Raw genomic sequence first — 14,782 nt, forward strand, 5'->3', positions numbered from 1 at the left:
CGTGGATTACATGTAGTAAGATGCCCTAAGAGAAAGCGTCACATGGCACCGTTCCTAATTCAAGAATATCTTTTAATATATTAGTTTAAAAAAATCATAATCAGTCAACATGGTACAGCCTAAAAAAAAAGCATACACTAATAACTTTTTTGCGTCCTAAATTTGTTGCAACATCCTGCCTAATTTTATTGTGGGGACTAATAACGAGCTTATGATAGATTAAATCATCCATGAAAAGAATTTTGGTCGTTAATATTCAAGCCTCGATACCCCAATTCTGTCAAAATACATGGCCATGGATGATTTAGTCAGTAAGCCAAAAAATTTGATGTATCATCCAATAAAACTAAAAAATAAATCAAACAATGAGATATGATCATATGAAAGATATGAGTATATCAATCCTAAAATTACCTATAAAGTATCATTTTCTAATCAAGTTCATCAATCATGATAATAGTTGAACATTCCTACTAATAAACAATTAGGAATAGCAAAACAAAACTTCCTTTTACATCTTATTGAAGAAAAAACTATTCCTTTCTGAATATACAAAATTTCCTCAGTTTTCAGCATCATGAACAAGAAATAATAGATTAAGCTGGTACCTTTAAGTCTTCAAACTAGCGCGAATACGTCAGTATCAATCATCACTCAAAATATGCCCAGAATTCAATCCTCGACACATAACAAACAACAGTTAAAAACGCAGCCAAGCGACCCCTAGATAATCTTAGTTCAACGTGTTCACGAGCTGAGCTAATCATAACTTGGGCATATAATACAACCTTATTACTGCCATACAATCCCAGAAAACATTAATATTAACCCGGTCGCTCCCCTGAATCGGGGTAACCAGTCGGGAATATAAGAAACCACAACAAAATCTTGAATACCTCAGCCTCAAAAGCCATTGCCTGAAGAAGTATTTCCATCAGGTTTTGTCTTGCTAATAATTCCCTTTCCAAAATAATCAGCAATAACAGAAAATCCATCTTTGGAGCTCTTAACTTTCTGAAAGAACTGATCTTGGTCTTTAGAATTCTGTTCCAAGCTTCTCTTCATTTCCAGCACAGACCTGTACTCAGGAGCACACTCTGGACACTCTTTTTCATTGTCACCAAGGCAATGTAGATGGTATGAATGCATGCACATAAAATGGACCGCTGGAAGATCAAGCGTGAAAGTGCACTTAGTACACTTGCTGAGCTGGAAAATTCTTGCATTTGTCCTCAGATCCTCAATTTCTTTCCTCATTGCTGATGTATCCTCCTGCAAAGGCATAAATCCTACGTTATATCTTACTCTTCTTGCACGGATCATAGATTAAAGGTTATATAAAACAGCTTATTCAACCTAGATAAACAGAAAAGAAAAAAGCCTGCTTTCGGGTTTTGTGAATGGACCTTAGCACCTTGAAGCCACCAAGTTCATCAGCATATTCTTCTCAACATGTATTGCAACTAAAAGGTATCATGGTCTAGTACACAGAGAAGATAAGATACTTTCTCCGTTCTAAAATAAATGGAACTCTTACCATTTTAGGCCATCCAAAATAAATGTAACATTACTTTATTTGCCAATTTATTCTTTCTATCTCTCTCTTCATCATATGGGTATCCCTCTTTTTATTTCTCCCCTCTCCTTAATTCCCGTTCCTCCCCCCTACGTTCCATTCATGTTAGAACGGAGGAAGTACATGACATCAATACATCTTCATTCGTCACTACTATGTCCATAGGCACTATTTTTTTCCCTACGCATATCATGTAATTTTAGTTTTGATGGCTTTGATTACCAAACGACTACCCAGAAAAAGTATTACAAGTGTTTGAAGTTGGTGGAGAAGCTACAAATTTTTTATAAAACAAATATGAAAACAAGACTTTGAACACACAGCAAGAAAATCTGGCAAAAGTTTACCTGATATTTTTCAACAGCCCGCCTATCCTCTTCAATTACTTTTGACTCTTGTTCAAGCTTACGAGCGATATAATCCTTCATTACAGATAGAGTAAGGCATGGATTTTGGGAGAGTGTTTGAAGAACAACAATAGGTGGCAAAATGTCATCCCTCTCAATATATTTCAAGACCTCTTTAACTTCTCTTGAGCAATCTTCTCCAAGTTCACCAAAGTATTTTATTACGTCTGACCAAAGAGTGGGATCTCCACCTTTACCTGAATCTCCAAGCCTCTTGCAGCATGCAATCAATCCCTCATGGTCATGAGCCTGCATGTAGCAAGCAATCACCTCTTTGTACAGTTTCATTCTCTCGTATATAAACAAAAGCCCTTCTCTAAATGCATTCATTTCACAGAGGATTATAGCAAGATCAACATCATAAAGTGGATTTTCCTGGTCAGATGGCCATGCACTTCGAAGCAAGCGTAACCCTTTCTCACGTCTTATAGCAAGACCCTTGTCATCATCCAATGTTAGTTTTCCGTTCGACGAAGGTTTCGACCTTACTGGAATTCCAGATGATATCCTTTCTTTATCATCAAGATCTCCATTGAAGCTGTACTGCGACATTGATGGGAAGGTCAATTCCTGGGACAAATATAATTCCAACAGGGTATTGATGATTTCCACTTGTGCAGGTGTGTCCTTCACTTTATCAGTGTATTTCTCAAGAAAATCCATCAATGATCGTGGATGGTGTACAAAAACATTGAGGAAATCAACAGGAGATGGTAACATGGTTAAGGTACCCTTTTTGGTTGGTTTCACCTCCTCAGTACAGAGCTTCAGGAGTATTAGTATGGTCTCCCTTGGTTTGTGTTCTATGAGAATTTTGCCATATTCCTTAACTGTAACCCCGGCTTGACTTGGATCGAGGCTTGAAATATACTGTAAGGCTTCATCATATCTACCAAGATCTTCTAGCAGAATCTTCAGGTACAACTCATGCCTGCCTGCCTTTTTAGCAGCATACATTGCATGTTCATGATAATTGGCAGCACGGCAGACTCGTATCACAGTCTCTACATCAAACTTGTGTTCCCCACCATCCTCACTTTTGATAAAATAGTTCAACTTATCAACATCTTTCAATTTTGTGTAGCAATTCAACAAAAGAGTAGTATGATCTTTTGATGCGAGCCCCTTTTCATGTAAACTTTCCAAGTAATTGGTCAGATTGTGGATTCTCTGAGCATCCAGAAATTTCTGTATCACAAAAGAAGGTTCAAGGTGACCAATGGTGTGGATGTACTGAGCCATAGCCTCATCATATTCCTGCTTGCTGTACAAGTGATCACCATATTTGCGAAGCACTTCAGCAGTTGCAGCAGCATCAGCTTGCTGAGTTTGAACAAGATTGATAGCCACAGAATATAGATTCTTCTTGTAAAGCACATCTAACTTGCTCTCCATGTCCTTCTCTCCAACACAGATGGCAGATTTATCAGCCATGACGAGAATTATGTTTCCCCATTCACAGAGCATGTGTGAGACTTCATTAACCGTAGCACTATGTGCTATTAAACGGTTTTTCAGGTCATATATATTAAACGTATTCTTCGTACTTCTTTGATCTTCAATCACGCACAAAAGATATCCACGAAACCATCCAAGGAGCTTCTTCTCTCCTTCAAACGCCCAGCAAGGACCACGTCCATCATCTTCATAAAAATACACAGCTTCAGGCCGACCAAGTATTAGCTCCTGATTACAGTTGGTTTTTCGGCATGTGTCATATACCAATTATATATAAAGCATGAGAAGGAAAATTACCTCAGACATTTGAAATATCAAAGCAATTTATAAACAGCATACCGAGCGGTCACTCATTGCAACACTTTTTGTAGTACATCCAATCCGATCCAAGGTTTGCCTCTTTGCTGGTTGGTATTGCAGGTTGAACAAACTGACAGCAGATGGAGTAACTGCAAAGAGTTGAGTGGCTGGACCATCATTTCTAAACCCAAGTCCAGTGACAGCAGCATGACCTGTTGAGGCATTTTCCACCCAAAGAGTAAATCGGGTAATTCGCTCACGAGCTATGTCTCCTTTGATGCAGTAGATGCCTCCATTGTCCAATCCAATAGCTATGAGAAGTATAGGTGGAGCTTCCTCTAGAACTAAAAAGGATGTAATCTGCATGAAGAGAGGTATAAAAGATTTATTTGATTGCGTCTACAGTATAAGAATATAGACAATCAAAGACAACAGGAAAGTCGATTCAGGACAGCAAGTAACTGACAAAAAATAAACTTAACAGCAGCAAAGTCAAAAACACGTCTGTAGCAGGAAAAAAACTGAAAAAGAAGTGGACATTACCTTAGCTTCGGGGAACTGATTAGTGAATACACGTAATATCTGAACACAATCAGGAACTGCTGCGCTAGTGCTTGTACCCTCCATTTGTGTCTTATCAAGGTCAAAAACCTTCAGACACATTGCTGATGCCTGTGGGGATATTTGTTCATCTTGGCCAATAGTAAGAAGGTAATTACGTTGCTGTACCAAAAGGATATAAAAACATTAATTAGAAGAAACTCCCAGACGAATTCATCATCATCACTGATTGTTCACCGAAAGAACTGACAGTAAGCCATCCAGTCTATTTGTTCCAAGTGTAATGCTACACTCATGTAGAGTAGAGTAAAAGAAGGTACATGCAACGATTTCAGAGAAAAAAGAAGCTTCATCTATATTTACTAATATGTTCTCCAGTAACATGTAAGCAAACGATACCAGACAGATTGGTCATAAAACTAACCAACCCCTCCCTTCCCAACAGATGAACTATAATGGTATCTCTAACTTTGTTTTGCTACTCTGCATCCTCTGGAATCTTTGTTACGAAATTACCTAGAATGCTACTGCAACACATCATCTTTCTAGCACCACAAAGGGCCACTTCATGCTTGGGAAGTCTTAGAAGCCTACTAAGGAGACTGTCTCCAGCAAATCAGCAGTATGAAAAGCAAATGAAGCATAAAGATGAGAGTAGCCTAATAATTTTCAAGAGAGACAGTCGTAGTAGAGGGTGTAGTATTGTAGTAACAAAGACAGATTAGGAGCCGTATAATGTATTAGCCCTCATCAAGTGAATAATTCCAACGTTACAGCTGCAAGCCAGATCAGCCATTACTGGGTAGTCGCATAATTAGTATTTTGCCAGTTCATAGATGATAGAGGAATGTTACAATCATTTATTGCAGTTGATGTAAGTTAGTACCCCTCAGCCTAACTAGTAAACTTAAACAGTAACAAGTAAACTAATCTAGGGTAAGATGTACTACAGTACCTATAAGGATAGCCTAGTCAGTAAACTTTAACCACTAATAAGAAAACTAACCTAGGGCAAGATCTATGGGCATGGACAAAAGAGAGGGATGTGTCAAAGAACAAGAGATGAAAGTTACTATTGCCATACTCGATGAGGTCTATCTGCTAAAGTGAAACAAGAAGAATCACCCGGTATTTTAGAAGAAAGTGAAGGAAAACCATTCATCAGCTTCACGCTTGTTATCCAGAAACTTGTTCAGAAATACCGTATTAAAAGGAACATAGGAGTTTGTCGCTAGGTATTTGACCAAATAGGATCGCCCAGAACCTATCTAAAATACCTCTAGAGGAGGATATGGCTAAGCTGAGCGGAAAGGGTTAATCATTTCATTTCTTAGTTCGTGCCAAACAATTATCCACAACCTGTACAACCAACATTTGACGTTTTGATCTGTCTCCCAATTGATTCAGAGCTAATCAGGTGACCAACAGTAAATGAAACAACAACCTGCACTACCAAAATTTATGCGTCCAATTCACATCATTCTCAGTTTCCAATTTTTGATTTTGAAACTTTAGAAAGTCATATACTATAGATTGTATAATGAAATTAAAACTATTAAAACTGATTCTAATCATGCTTATTTTGAAAACTGGCAAAAAAACTAGAAACTATTTTTTCTCGTTTCCATAATTCTGTTATTAGTTTTCAAGAAATTAGAACCAACAACCAACAAATGGACCCTAAAGTAATCCGTCTCCCAAATGATTGAGAACTAATATAAGGCGACCAACACTCAATGACTCAGGTCAGCTGTTCTGAAGAGAGAGAACAATGTCATCGCAGGAGATCACAGATAACTAGAAGCAACATGTCAATCCTTCAAAAATCAAGAGCCAACCCTCATCAAGAGAAAAAGATTATATGGAAACCAGATTCCTTCCCCCTTATCACAGAAAGCATGCTCACTTCATTGTTCGACCTCGAGATTGGAACAAAGACCAATATAAACTCAAAATATATTCTCATTTTCATTCAATCTTTTCACAAAGTTACAAGTAAAATTACCCAGGATACAGTCAGCTACTTCCATATGAAAAGCATCAGTCAACTCGAAATAACTGCCACTTCTCTAGCACAACATTAAACAGAAGGCATGGACTCATAATTTTGTTTGAGATGCACATTCTTTACTAATATAAAGCATTGAGCTTTCTAAAGAAAGGAGATGAAAAATAATCCTCGTAACATTTAGTGGCAAGTAGCAAGACTTGGGCACATCAATTAGCTTAGCTTAGCTTAGCTAAGCTTGAGAGGCAATGGGCCATTATGCCACGATAAAGATCAGGTGACATATCCACCTACATCTGGATTATTGAGAGAATATAGGAGTAACCCTAATATGACACTCACACCTGCTTGCTAGTTTATGAGATAGCATCCATGTCTTAGATATTATGTTTTCAAGGAGGTTCATCATGATACCAGTACTATATCTCTTTAAGATTGTGCTGTAAGCTAATACTCGAAAACATATTCCACCATATTCATCCGAAAGGTAGACAAGGATTGAGCTCAAGTCTAGCTCTTCTGGACGGCCTCAAGACCTAATAAGGTTTTCAACTTGAAACTCGTTAACAATTTGATCTTCTAACACAAATGTTTCCATCCCTACCTATTTTCTTTTCAAATCGAATACATTGACTTTACATCCAATCTCCATGATTTAGAACATGCATATTACCTATCTTATAAAATTGTTTTTATCACATATGATATACTTATCCTCCTTTTTTGGTTCAACCCACCTTTGCCTAACCCCCAGATCTGTCAAAACTCCAACCACTGCATTTCAAACATCATAAATCCGTGGATTTTTAACACCCAAATATTCAACTAGAACATACCCACACGGGCCACATCCCAAAAACATGCTATCAACAGCTACCAAGCTCAAAGCTGAGAACTATTCACAACTGATTAACTTCTAAATTAATCTGTTTTTATGTGTATTATCATTGTTGAAAGAAAGCCCATATCAAATTCAACCAAAATTTTAGGACATTCCAAATTTGCCATCTCAAAATCACATCATCAAGGGAAATTTAGCCCTAATAAAGCCACACCCACATAACCAAAACAAATGTACAATTCAATATCTTCCTGAGCTAGGAAACGTCAAATTTGAAGCAAGCCTATATCAAAATCAACCAAAATTTTAGGGCATTCCAGTCCCAAAATCACATCATCAAGAGCAGCTTAGCCCTAAAAAGGCCATACCCACATCACCAATACAAATGTACAATTCAATTTCTCATCATTAAGCTGAAAACATCAAATTTTGACCAAACACTACATTAAAGATTCCTAGTTTTTCACCTATATACAAGTCAAAGCAAAACCCATATCATAATCAACCCAAATAAGAGAGAAGAAGAAAAAAACCTTGAGTTGTTGCAGAAAAAGGACAGAAGAAGAGTGAGCCTGAAATGCATAATTGAACTTAAAACCTCGATCAAGAATACTAACAGTTCCATCATCACATCCGATGGAAACTTTTCCTCTTCCACTTGAACAACAATTGATTTCCCCAGTAATTTCCTCAGGTACCTTGAATTTACCTCCATATTTCTCCTCAAAGAACTCAAATTTCCGCCATTGATACATGATGATTCCTTCAAATTTAGAATCAAGATCAAATCAATATAATTTATATGGTTTACCAGCCATATAGAAGAAGAAAGAAGTATGGGTTTCCAAACCCTGTCAAGATGTTTGCTTTACAATATTTTAAAAGAGACCCCCTTCAAGATTTAAGATATCACTGCTGGGGTGGGATCTGAAACTAATCGCTAGTTAAATTTTAGCGATTTCTTTTCAAATTGCCATTTCTTTTACATTTGTGTTGTATTTTTCTAGTAACTCCACACATTATTCATAAGTCATAGCATATTAACATGAAAAAATAAACGGTTATTTCATGATGTACCCCTGAGTTATTTGAAAATTCACGTGGTATCCATTTTTTTTTTAAAATTCACAAGGTATCCTTGAGTTTACTAAAAATGCACCAGATGCTCTTAATGACTAACGGCGTTAAGTTTCGTTAGTCATTAAGCCACGTGGCAACTTCGTATTGGCTCTCTAAAAATATTTTGTTAATAATTAAACAAAATTAATAAAAAAAACTTTAAAAAAATTAAAAAATTTTAAAAAAATCTCAACCCCTAGCCACCGGCCCACCACTGCCACCACCTGCCGGCGGTAATCCCACCGCCTTTACCGCCTCCGTCACCCTCCTGCGCCGGCGAGGAGGACCGTTGGTGTCACACCCTCGCCGATAGCCTTCCCCTCCCCGCATAACCACCATCCCGATGCCAAAACCCCAACCCACCCCCTCGAAAAACCTCCCTCCACCACACGGTCAACCCTAAATTCTCTAAAATGCAACCTAAATGCACCTAAAAACTATATATAAATATGACTTATCACCGCCCATACTGTCAACCCTCAAAATTATAACCATAAAACCATGCATGATTGTTACTCATGAAATTAATAAATAATGATAACGATAACAATTTACAAGTCAATATACTTTACAATTAACAAATATTACCTCAACAAAAATTGAATTAAAACTTAGGGTTTAGAAAATAAAACAACTCATTTTTGCGGCGATTGGCCGGCGTTCCGGGCGGCAACTGGATGGCTGGAGGCAGACAGCGAATGCGGTGACCGTGGCTGGGTTCCGGCAGGGGCGCTACTGCTCTGGGTTCCAACAGGATGGTTGCGGCTTAGTGTTTCTCTCCTTCCTTCGTTTCTCAATTTCTCTCTTCGTTTTTTTGTTTTTTTTTTTTTTTGTTGTTGTCAATTTCACACATTTTGCAACGTTTCTTTCATTTTTTTCAAATAAAAAAAATCTGTGAAATATTTTTTTCCAAAGTGGGGGACATATGTCCAGGTCTCCGCAGCTAGTTCCGCTATGGGTTGTTGGGTGGTGAGTGACTCAATGGGTGTGTGGTGGGGGTGGGTTGGGGGGGGGGGTTCTAAAGGGTGGGAGGGAAGTATGTAATTAGCATTAATTAAAGGTTATTCGAAATAATTGGGTTAATAAGGGTTATTTGGAATAAACAGGATTTGCCTTTGATGACTAACGGAAATTTGACGTTGTTAGTCATGAAGGGTAATATTTGGTGCATTTTATGTAAATCACAAGGACGTCTAGTGCATTTATGAAACAAGAGGGGTACTTGGTGCATTTCGTGAAACCTCAGGGGGTACCTGGTGAAAAACTATATTATACAAATATCCAGAAAATAGTAATTACAAAAAATGGTAAATTCAAAATGTAGTATGGACACAAAGTCATAAAAGTAGTCAAAATAGTACAATGTCACATGCATATGAACATCAGGGTCTTACAAAAAAAAACATCAATTGCTAAATAAAAACTATTGAGTTTATTAAGAATATATTCTTGCTTATGAACTTCAAATTCTTCTCTTTTCCGATTGATTTGATTTATGAAATTTCGACACTGAAACATATCATTAGTTGTCATATCTTGTCGAGTCGAATTGATACAAGAAAGAAAAGAGCAGTAGTTAAAACAAAATTCTTCAAGTTTATAATACAATGAAAATAATTTTTCAAATACACAATAAACACATTCTAATAATACAATGACCATGTTCTTAGACACAAAATGAATATATGATCAAATATAACGAGCATTTGACTAAAATGATTTTAGTGAACACATGTTAATAGTACAATGGACATTATTAGCCCAATGTATATATATCATATAATCATTCGAAGAACATTTGAACAGATATCACACAATTGTAGGCAAATATATGATAATTAACTCATTATTAATTCATATCATTTCATTGAACATATTACAAACACATAACGAACATCTTACCAACATATTTTCAGCGAACACATGCTGATATGGCAACGAACATATTCCAAAATTCATGTTATTAATGCAACTAAATGTCAAACACACAATGAACATACGACCAAATGTACCTAACATCTGAATAAACACACAATAAAATATAGCTAAATGTAATGAATATATGACTAATATGAATTTAATGAACACATCTCTATTATATAAGGGAAGGGGGGAGGAAGATGGTGTCCCCCTCTAGAAATATCAAATTACCCTTAATGATCTAATGGAATGAAAAAAAATTACAAAGGAAAACAATTAAACCCTTTCTAATTTCAACTTGTCATTCTAAACAAGTTAAGAATGGTATATGCATCAAATATTTCAATCAAAAAATTAAAAGGACAAAAATATCTTGATCTTTTTTTTTAATAAGAGAAGATGGTAAACACGATGTTCCCCTGAAAAGTCTGAAACACTCGCTACCTTTAATACTCAACTAGTTTTTTTTTTGCCCGTGCGATGCTTTGGGTCAGTTACAATTAATAAATATGTTGTTATTTTTAAATTTCATAATTTATTTTGCTGCTTTTCGTATTTTTTGTCCATTAAGAAATTGAAAAATTCACGTCACAACGTGATAAGTAAAAAAAATTTGAAAGGTTTGAGTTTGAAAACAATACCTTAAAAGGAATTGTGGTAAGAGAATATGACATCAATATTCTCTTGTAAGTTATGTAATAAGAGTGTTAATGATGTATATACTTGTTTAAGTCTTTTTAGTTAATTATAATTATTACAAGACTTCATCATATTTTATTTGAAACATTAGACAACAAAGTCATAGTGTATTGATTGTTAAGTTCTTACTTTTCATTTCAAAGGTCACATGTTCGATACTTTACACTTACACATTTTCTTTAAAGTGAGAAGTACACATTAGAAATTTGAGAAGAGTACCATGTGGCACATAAGCTTTTTTTAAAACGCCTTTTAATATACTTATAGATAATTCAGTCAAACCAACTCATTATGTATAATCTTTATGTTCAAAATTCATTTACAAAAAATAATGTTAAAAATCACTCATAACCTCTGTTAGTTTTTACATTAGCGAATTAATATATCTAAATTCATCTAACTATTAATCTTTCACATTTTAAGTGTAATCATAACTATAGTACGGATGAAGTATATAGTAGAATAGCAAGTTTTGATATCAATGCACACATCGCATATAAGGCTAGTTTATAATAATAAAACAAACATATATGAACATTATAAACATTACTTGTTTTTTGCTGCACTCTTTTCCTAACGTCGAACTTGTTCATCCCCTTCGTTAACTGGTTCTATGTTTCGTTCATTACGACTTCAATTACAAGGTTATTTGCAATTTCACAAATCACCATCAACATAAATAAATCCATTTTTAGATGTTCACCAGGATAGATGGAAAAATAAGAAACAAAAGTTGAAAATATAAAAAATGTTTCATTTTCTCATCAAATGCATGGATCTACTACCTTATGTTGTCGATTTTGCTTTGCAACTCGTTGTTTTCATATTCATGTACTTCCTACGTTTTTTTACATGTTACACTTTCAAAATCACGGACTCCTAAGCAATATAATTTTTGGAGAGGAGAGATATAGAGACAAAGAAAACAAAAAGGTCTCATATGAACATATAATAGGAGAGAGATCAGATAGAGAGAAGTTATTACCCAAAATGAAAGTGTAAATATCTAATTTAAAACTTAAAATAAAAAGTGTAACATGTAAAAAAACGGAGGAAGTATAAAAAATGTGCCAGAAAAAGAAGAATTTCAAGAGTTTGATGAGAGAGGTTAGAGATATGTTGGAGGATTTGAGAAGAAGAAAGATAAAGTCTCTAGAAAATTGTTTGGAAAAGTAAAAGTAATGAATTCAAAAAATAGATTCATTTTATACTTTATGGACGCCCCTGAATTATACGCACCTTACTCATGGTACATAGAGATGGCAATATCCAGTGGATATCCAGTAACCCGCTCCATCCTGTTTAAATAAAAGGGTGAAAACCCGAAATAAACGGATGAAAAGCGGGTGACGGATGAACCGGGTGACTGATTCGGGTAGGATGCGGGTGACAATTTCTCATCCACCACCCGATCCACCACCCGACCCATTATCCATCCGTTTATTTTTTATTATAATAAATTTTAAATTAAAATTAAAATACTAAATATAAAAACAAAAAACCCTAAACCTAAACCTTTGTCATCTGTTTCTCTCATTCTTTCCCACAATACCCAGCCTCCCAAGTCCCCCAACAACCCAGCCTCCCAGACTCGCCGGATTTAGTCGCCGGATTCAGTCGCCGGATTCCGTTCGTAGTTATTTTGCACTCACCAGATTCCTTTCGTGGCTTTTCATTCGTGGAATCGTGGTTGGTATTCTTCAGTTAGTAGATTCAGTCGCCAGACGCCCAGACCCCAGAATTGTGGTTAGTATTTCTAATTTGTTTTCATCCTTTTGTTTAGCACTGAATCTCTCTTTTACATAAACAATACAAACATACAAAGAATTGTCGCCGGTTGGTATTCCTCAGTTAGTTATCAGTTAGTGGATATGATGCTTATTAGACATGGATAGCAAAGCTAGGGGACTTCTTTTTTCCAATTGGTGTTATTACTTATTACATATTAGCCCTCATCAAGTGAATAATTCCAACGTTACAGCTGCAAGCCAGATCAGCCATTACTGGGTAGTCGCATAATTAGTATTTTGCCAGTTCATAGATGATAGAGGAATGTTACAATCATTTATTGCAGTTGATGTAAGTTAGTACCCCTCAGCCTAACTAGTAAACTTAAACAGTAACAAGTAAAACTAATCTAGGCTAAGATGTACTACAGTACCTATAAGGATAGCCTAGTCAGTAAACTTTAACCACTAATAAGTAAAACTAACCTAGGGCAAGATCTATGGGCATGGACAAAAGAGAGGGATGTGTCAAAGAACAAGAGATGAAAGTTACTATTGCCATACTCGATGAGGTCTATCTGCTAAAGTGAAACAAGAAGAATCACCCGGTATTTTAGAAGAAAGTGAAGGAAAACCATTCATCAGCTTCACGCTTGTTATCCAGAAACTTGTTCAGAAATACGTATTAAAAGGAACATAGGAGTTTGTCGCTAGGTATTTGACCAAATAGGATCGCCCAGAACCTATCTAAAATACCTCTAGAGGAGGATATGGCTAAGCTGAGCGGAAAGGGTTAATCATTTCATTTCTTAGTTCGTGCCAGAACAATTATCCACAACCTGTACAACCAACATTTGACGTTTTGATCTGTCTCCCAATTGATTCAGAGCTAATCAGGTGACCAACAGTAAATGAAAAAACAACCTGCACTACGAAAATTTATGCGTCCAATTCACATCATTCTCAGTTTCCAATTTTTGATTTTGAAACTTTAGAAAGTCATATACTATCAATTGTATAATGAAATTAAAACTATTAAAACTGATTCTAATCATGCTTATTTTGAAAACTGGTAAAAAAACTAGAAACTATTTTTTCTCGTTTCCATGATTCTGTTATTAGTTTTCATGAAATTAGAACCAACAACCAACAAATGGACCCCTACTACTTTTGATTTGTTGGTATCCATTTGTTGGTATCCACGTGGTATCCATTTGTTGGTTGTTGGTTCTAATTTCTTGAAAACTAATAACAGAATTATGGAAACGAGAAAAAATAGTTTCTAGTTTTTTTGCCAGTTTTCAAAATAAGCATGATTAGAATCAGTTTTAATAGTTTTAATTTCATTATACAATCTATAGTATATGACTTTCTAAAGTTTCAAAATCAAAAATTGGAAACTGAGAATGATGTGAATTGGACGCATAAATTTTGGTAGTGCAGGTTGTTGTTTCATTTACTGTTGGTCACCTGATTAGCTCTGAATCAATTGGGAGACAGATCAAAACGTCAAATGTTGGTTGTACAGGTTGTGGATAATTGTTCTGGCACGAACTAAGAAATGAAATGATTAACCCTTTCCGCTCAGCTTAGCCATATCCTCCTCTAGAGGTATTTTAGATAGGTTCTGGGCGATCCTATTTGGTCAAATACCTAGCGACAAACTCCTATGTTCCTTTTAATACGATATTTCTGAACAAGTTTCTGGATAACAAGCGTGAAGCTGATGAATGGTTTTCCTTCACTTTCTTCTAAAATACCGGGTGATTCTTCTTGTTTCACTTTAGCAGATAGACCTCATCGAGTATGGCAATAGTAACTTTCATCTCTTGTTCTTTGACACATCCCTCTCTTTTGTCCATGCCCATAGATCTTGCCCTAGGTTAGTTTTACTTATTAGTGGTTAAAGTTTACTGACTAGGCTATCCTTATAGGTACTGTAGTACATCTTAGCCTAGATTAGTTTTACTTGTTACTGTTTAAGTTTACTAGTTAGGCTGAGGGGTACTAACTTACATCAACTGCAATAAATGATTGTAACATTCCTCTATCATCTATGAACTGGCAAAATACTAATTATGCGACTACCCAGTAATGGCTGATCTGGCTTGCAGCTGTAACGTTGGAATTATTCACTTGATGAGGGCTAATATGTAATAAGTAATA

The 14,782-nt window shown here is 35.8% G+C and overlaps 1 protein-coding gene across 2 annotated transcripts; it reads right to left on the bottom strand.

Annotated features, from left to right (window-relative positions):
• Positions 1-491: 491 nt before the first annotated feature.
• On the bottom strand, positions 492-9,242 carry LOC104907285 (vacuolar protein-sorting-associated protein 11 homolog). Of its 2 annotated transcripts, none has more exons than XM_048633738.2 (6): positions 8,906-9,242; positions 7,685-7,914; positions 4,285-4,464; positions 3,781-4,101; positions 1,924-3,669; positions 492-1,272 (listed from the first exon to the last, which is right to left on the bottom strand). In XM_048633738.2, the coding sequence occupies exons 1-6, from the start codon at positions 8,907-8,909 to the stop codon at positions 904-906; spliced, it is 2,850 nt and encodes a 949-aa protein (XP_048489695.1). In that variant the 5' UTR covers positions 8,910-9,242; the 3' UTR covers positions 492-903. The 2 variants fall into 2 exon arrangements, with proteins under 2 accessions (XP_048489695.1, XP_048489696.1); XM_048633739.2 differs by having other exon boundaries at positions 8,859-9,242.
• Between the last annotated feature and the right edge of the window lie 5,540 nt (positions 9,243-14,782).

Source organism: Beta vulgaris, chromosome 7 (genome assembly GCF_026745355.1).
Source record: "Beta vulgaris subsp. vulgaris cultivar EL10 chromosome 7, EL10.2, whole genome shotgun sequence".
NCBI lineage: Eukaryota > Viridiplantae > Streptophyta > Magnoliopsida > Caryophyllales > Amaranthaceae > Beta > Beta vulgaris.

Bases quoted from the DNA above. Each gene is read 5' to 3' on its own strand.
- LOC104907285 (XM_048633738.2), bottom strand. The intron at 4,102-4,284 runs GTAATGTCCACT...CTCTTCATGCAG, and splicing joins ATCAGTTCCCCGAAGCTAAG to ATTACATCCTTTTTAGTTCT. The intron at 3,670-3,780 runs GTATGCTGTTTA...AACTGTAATCAG, and splicing joins TTGCAATGAGTGACCGCTCG to GAGCTAATACTTGGTCGGCC.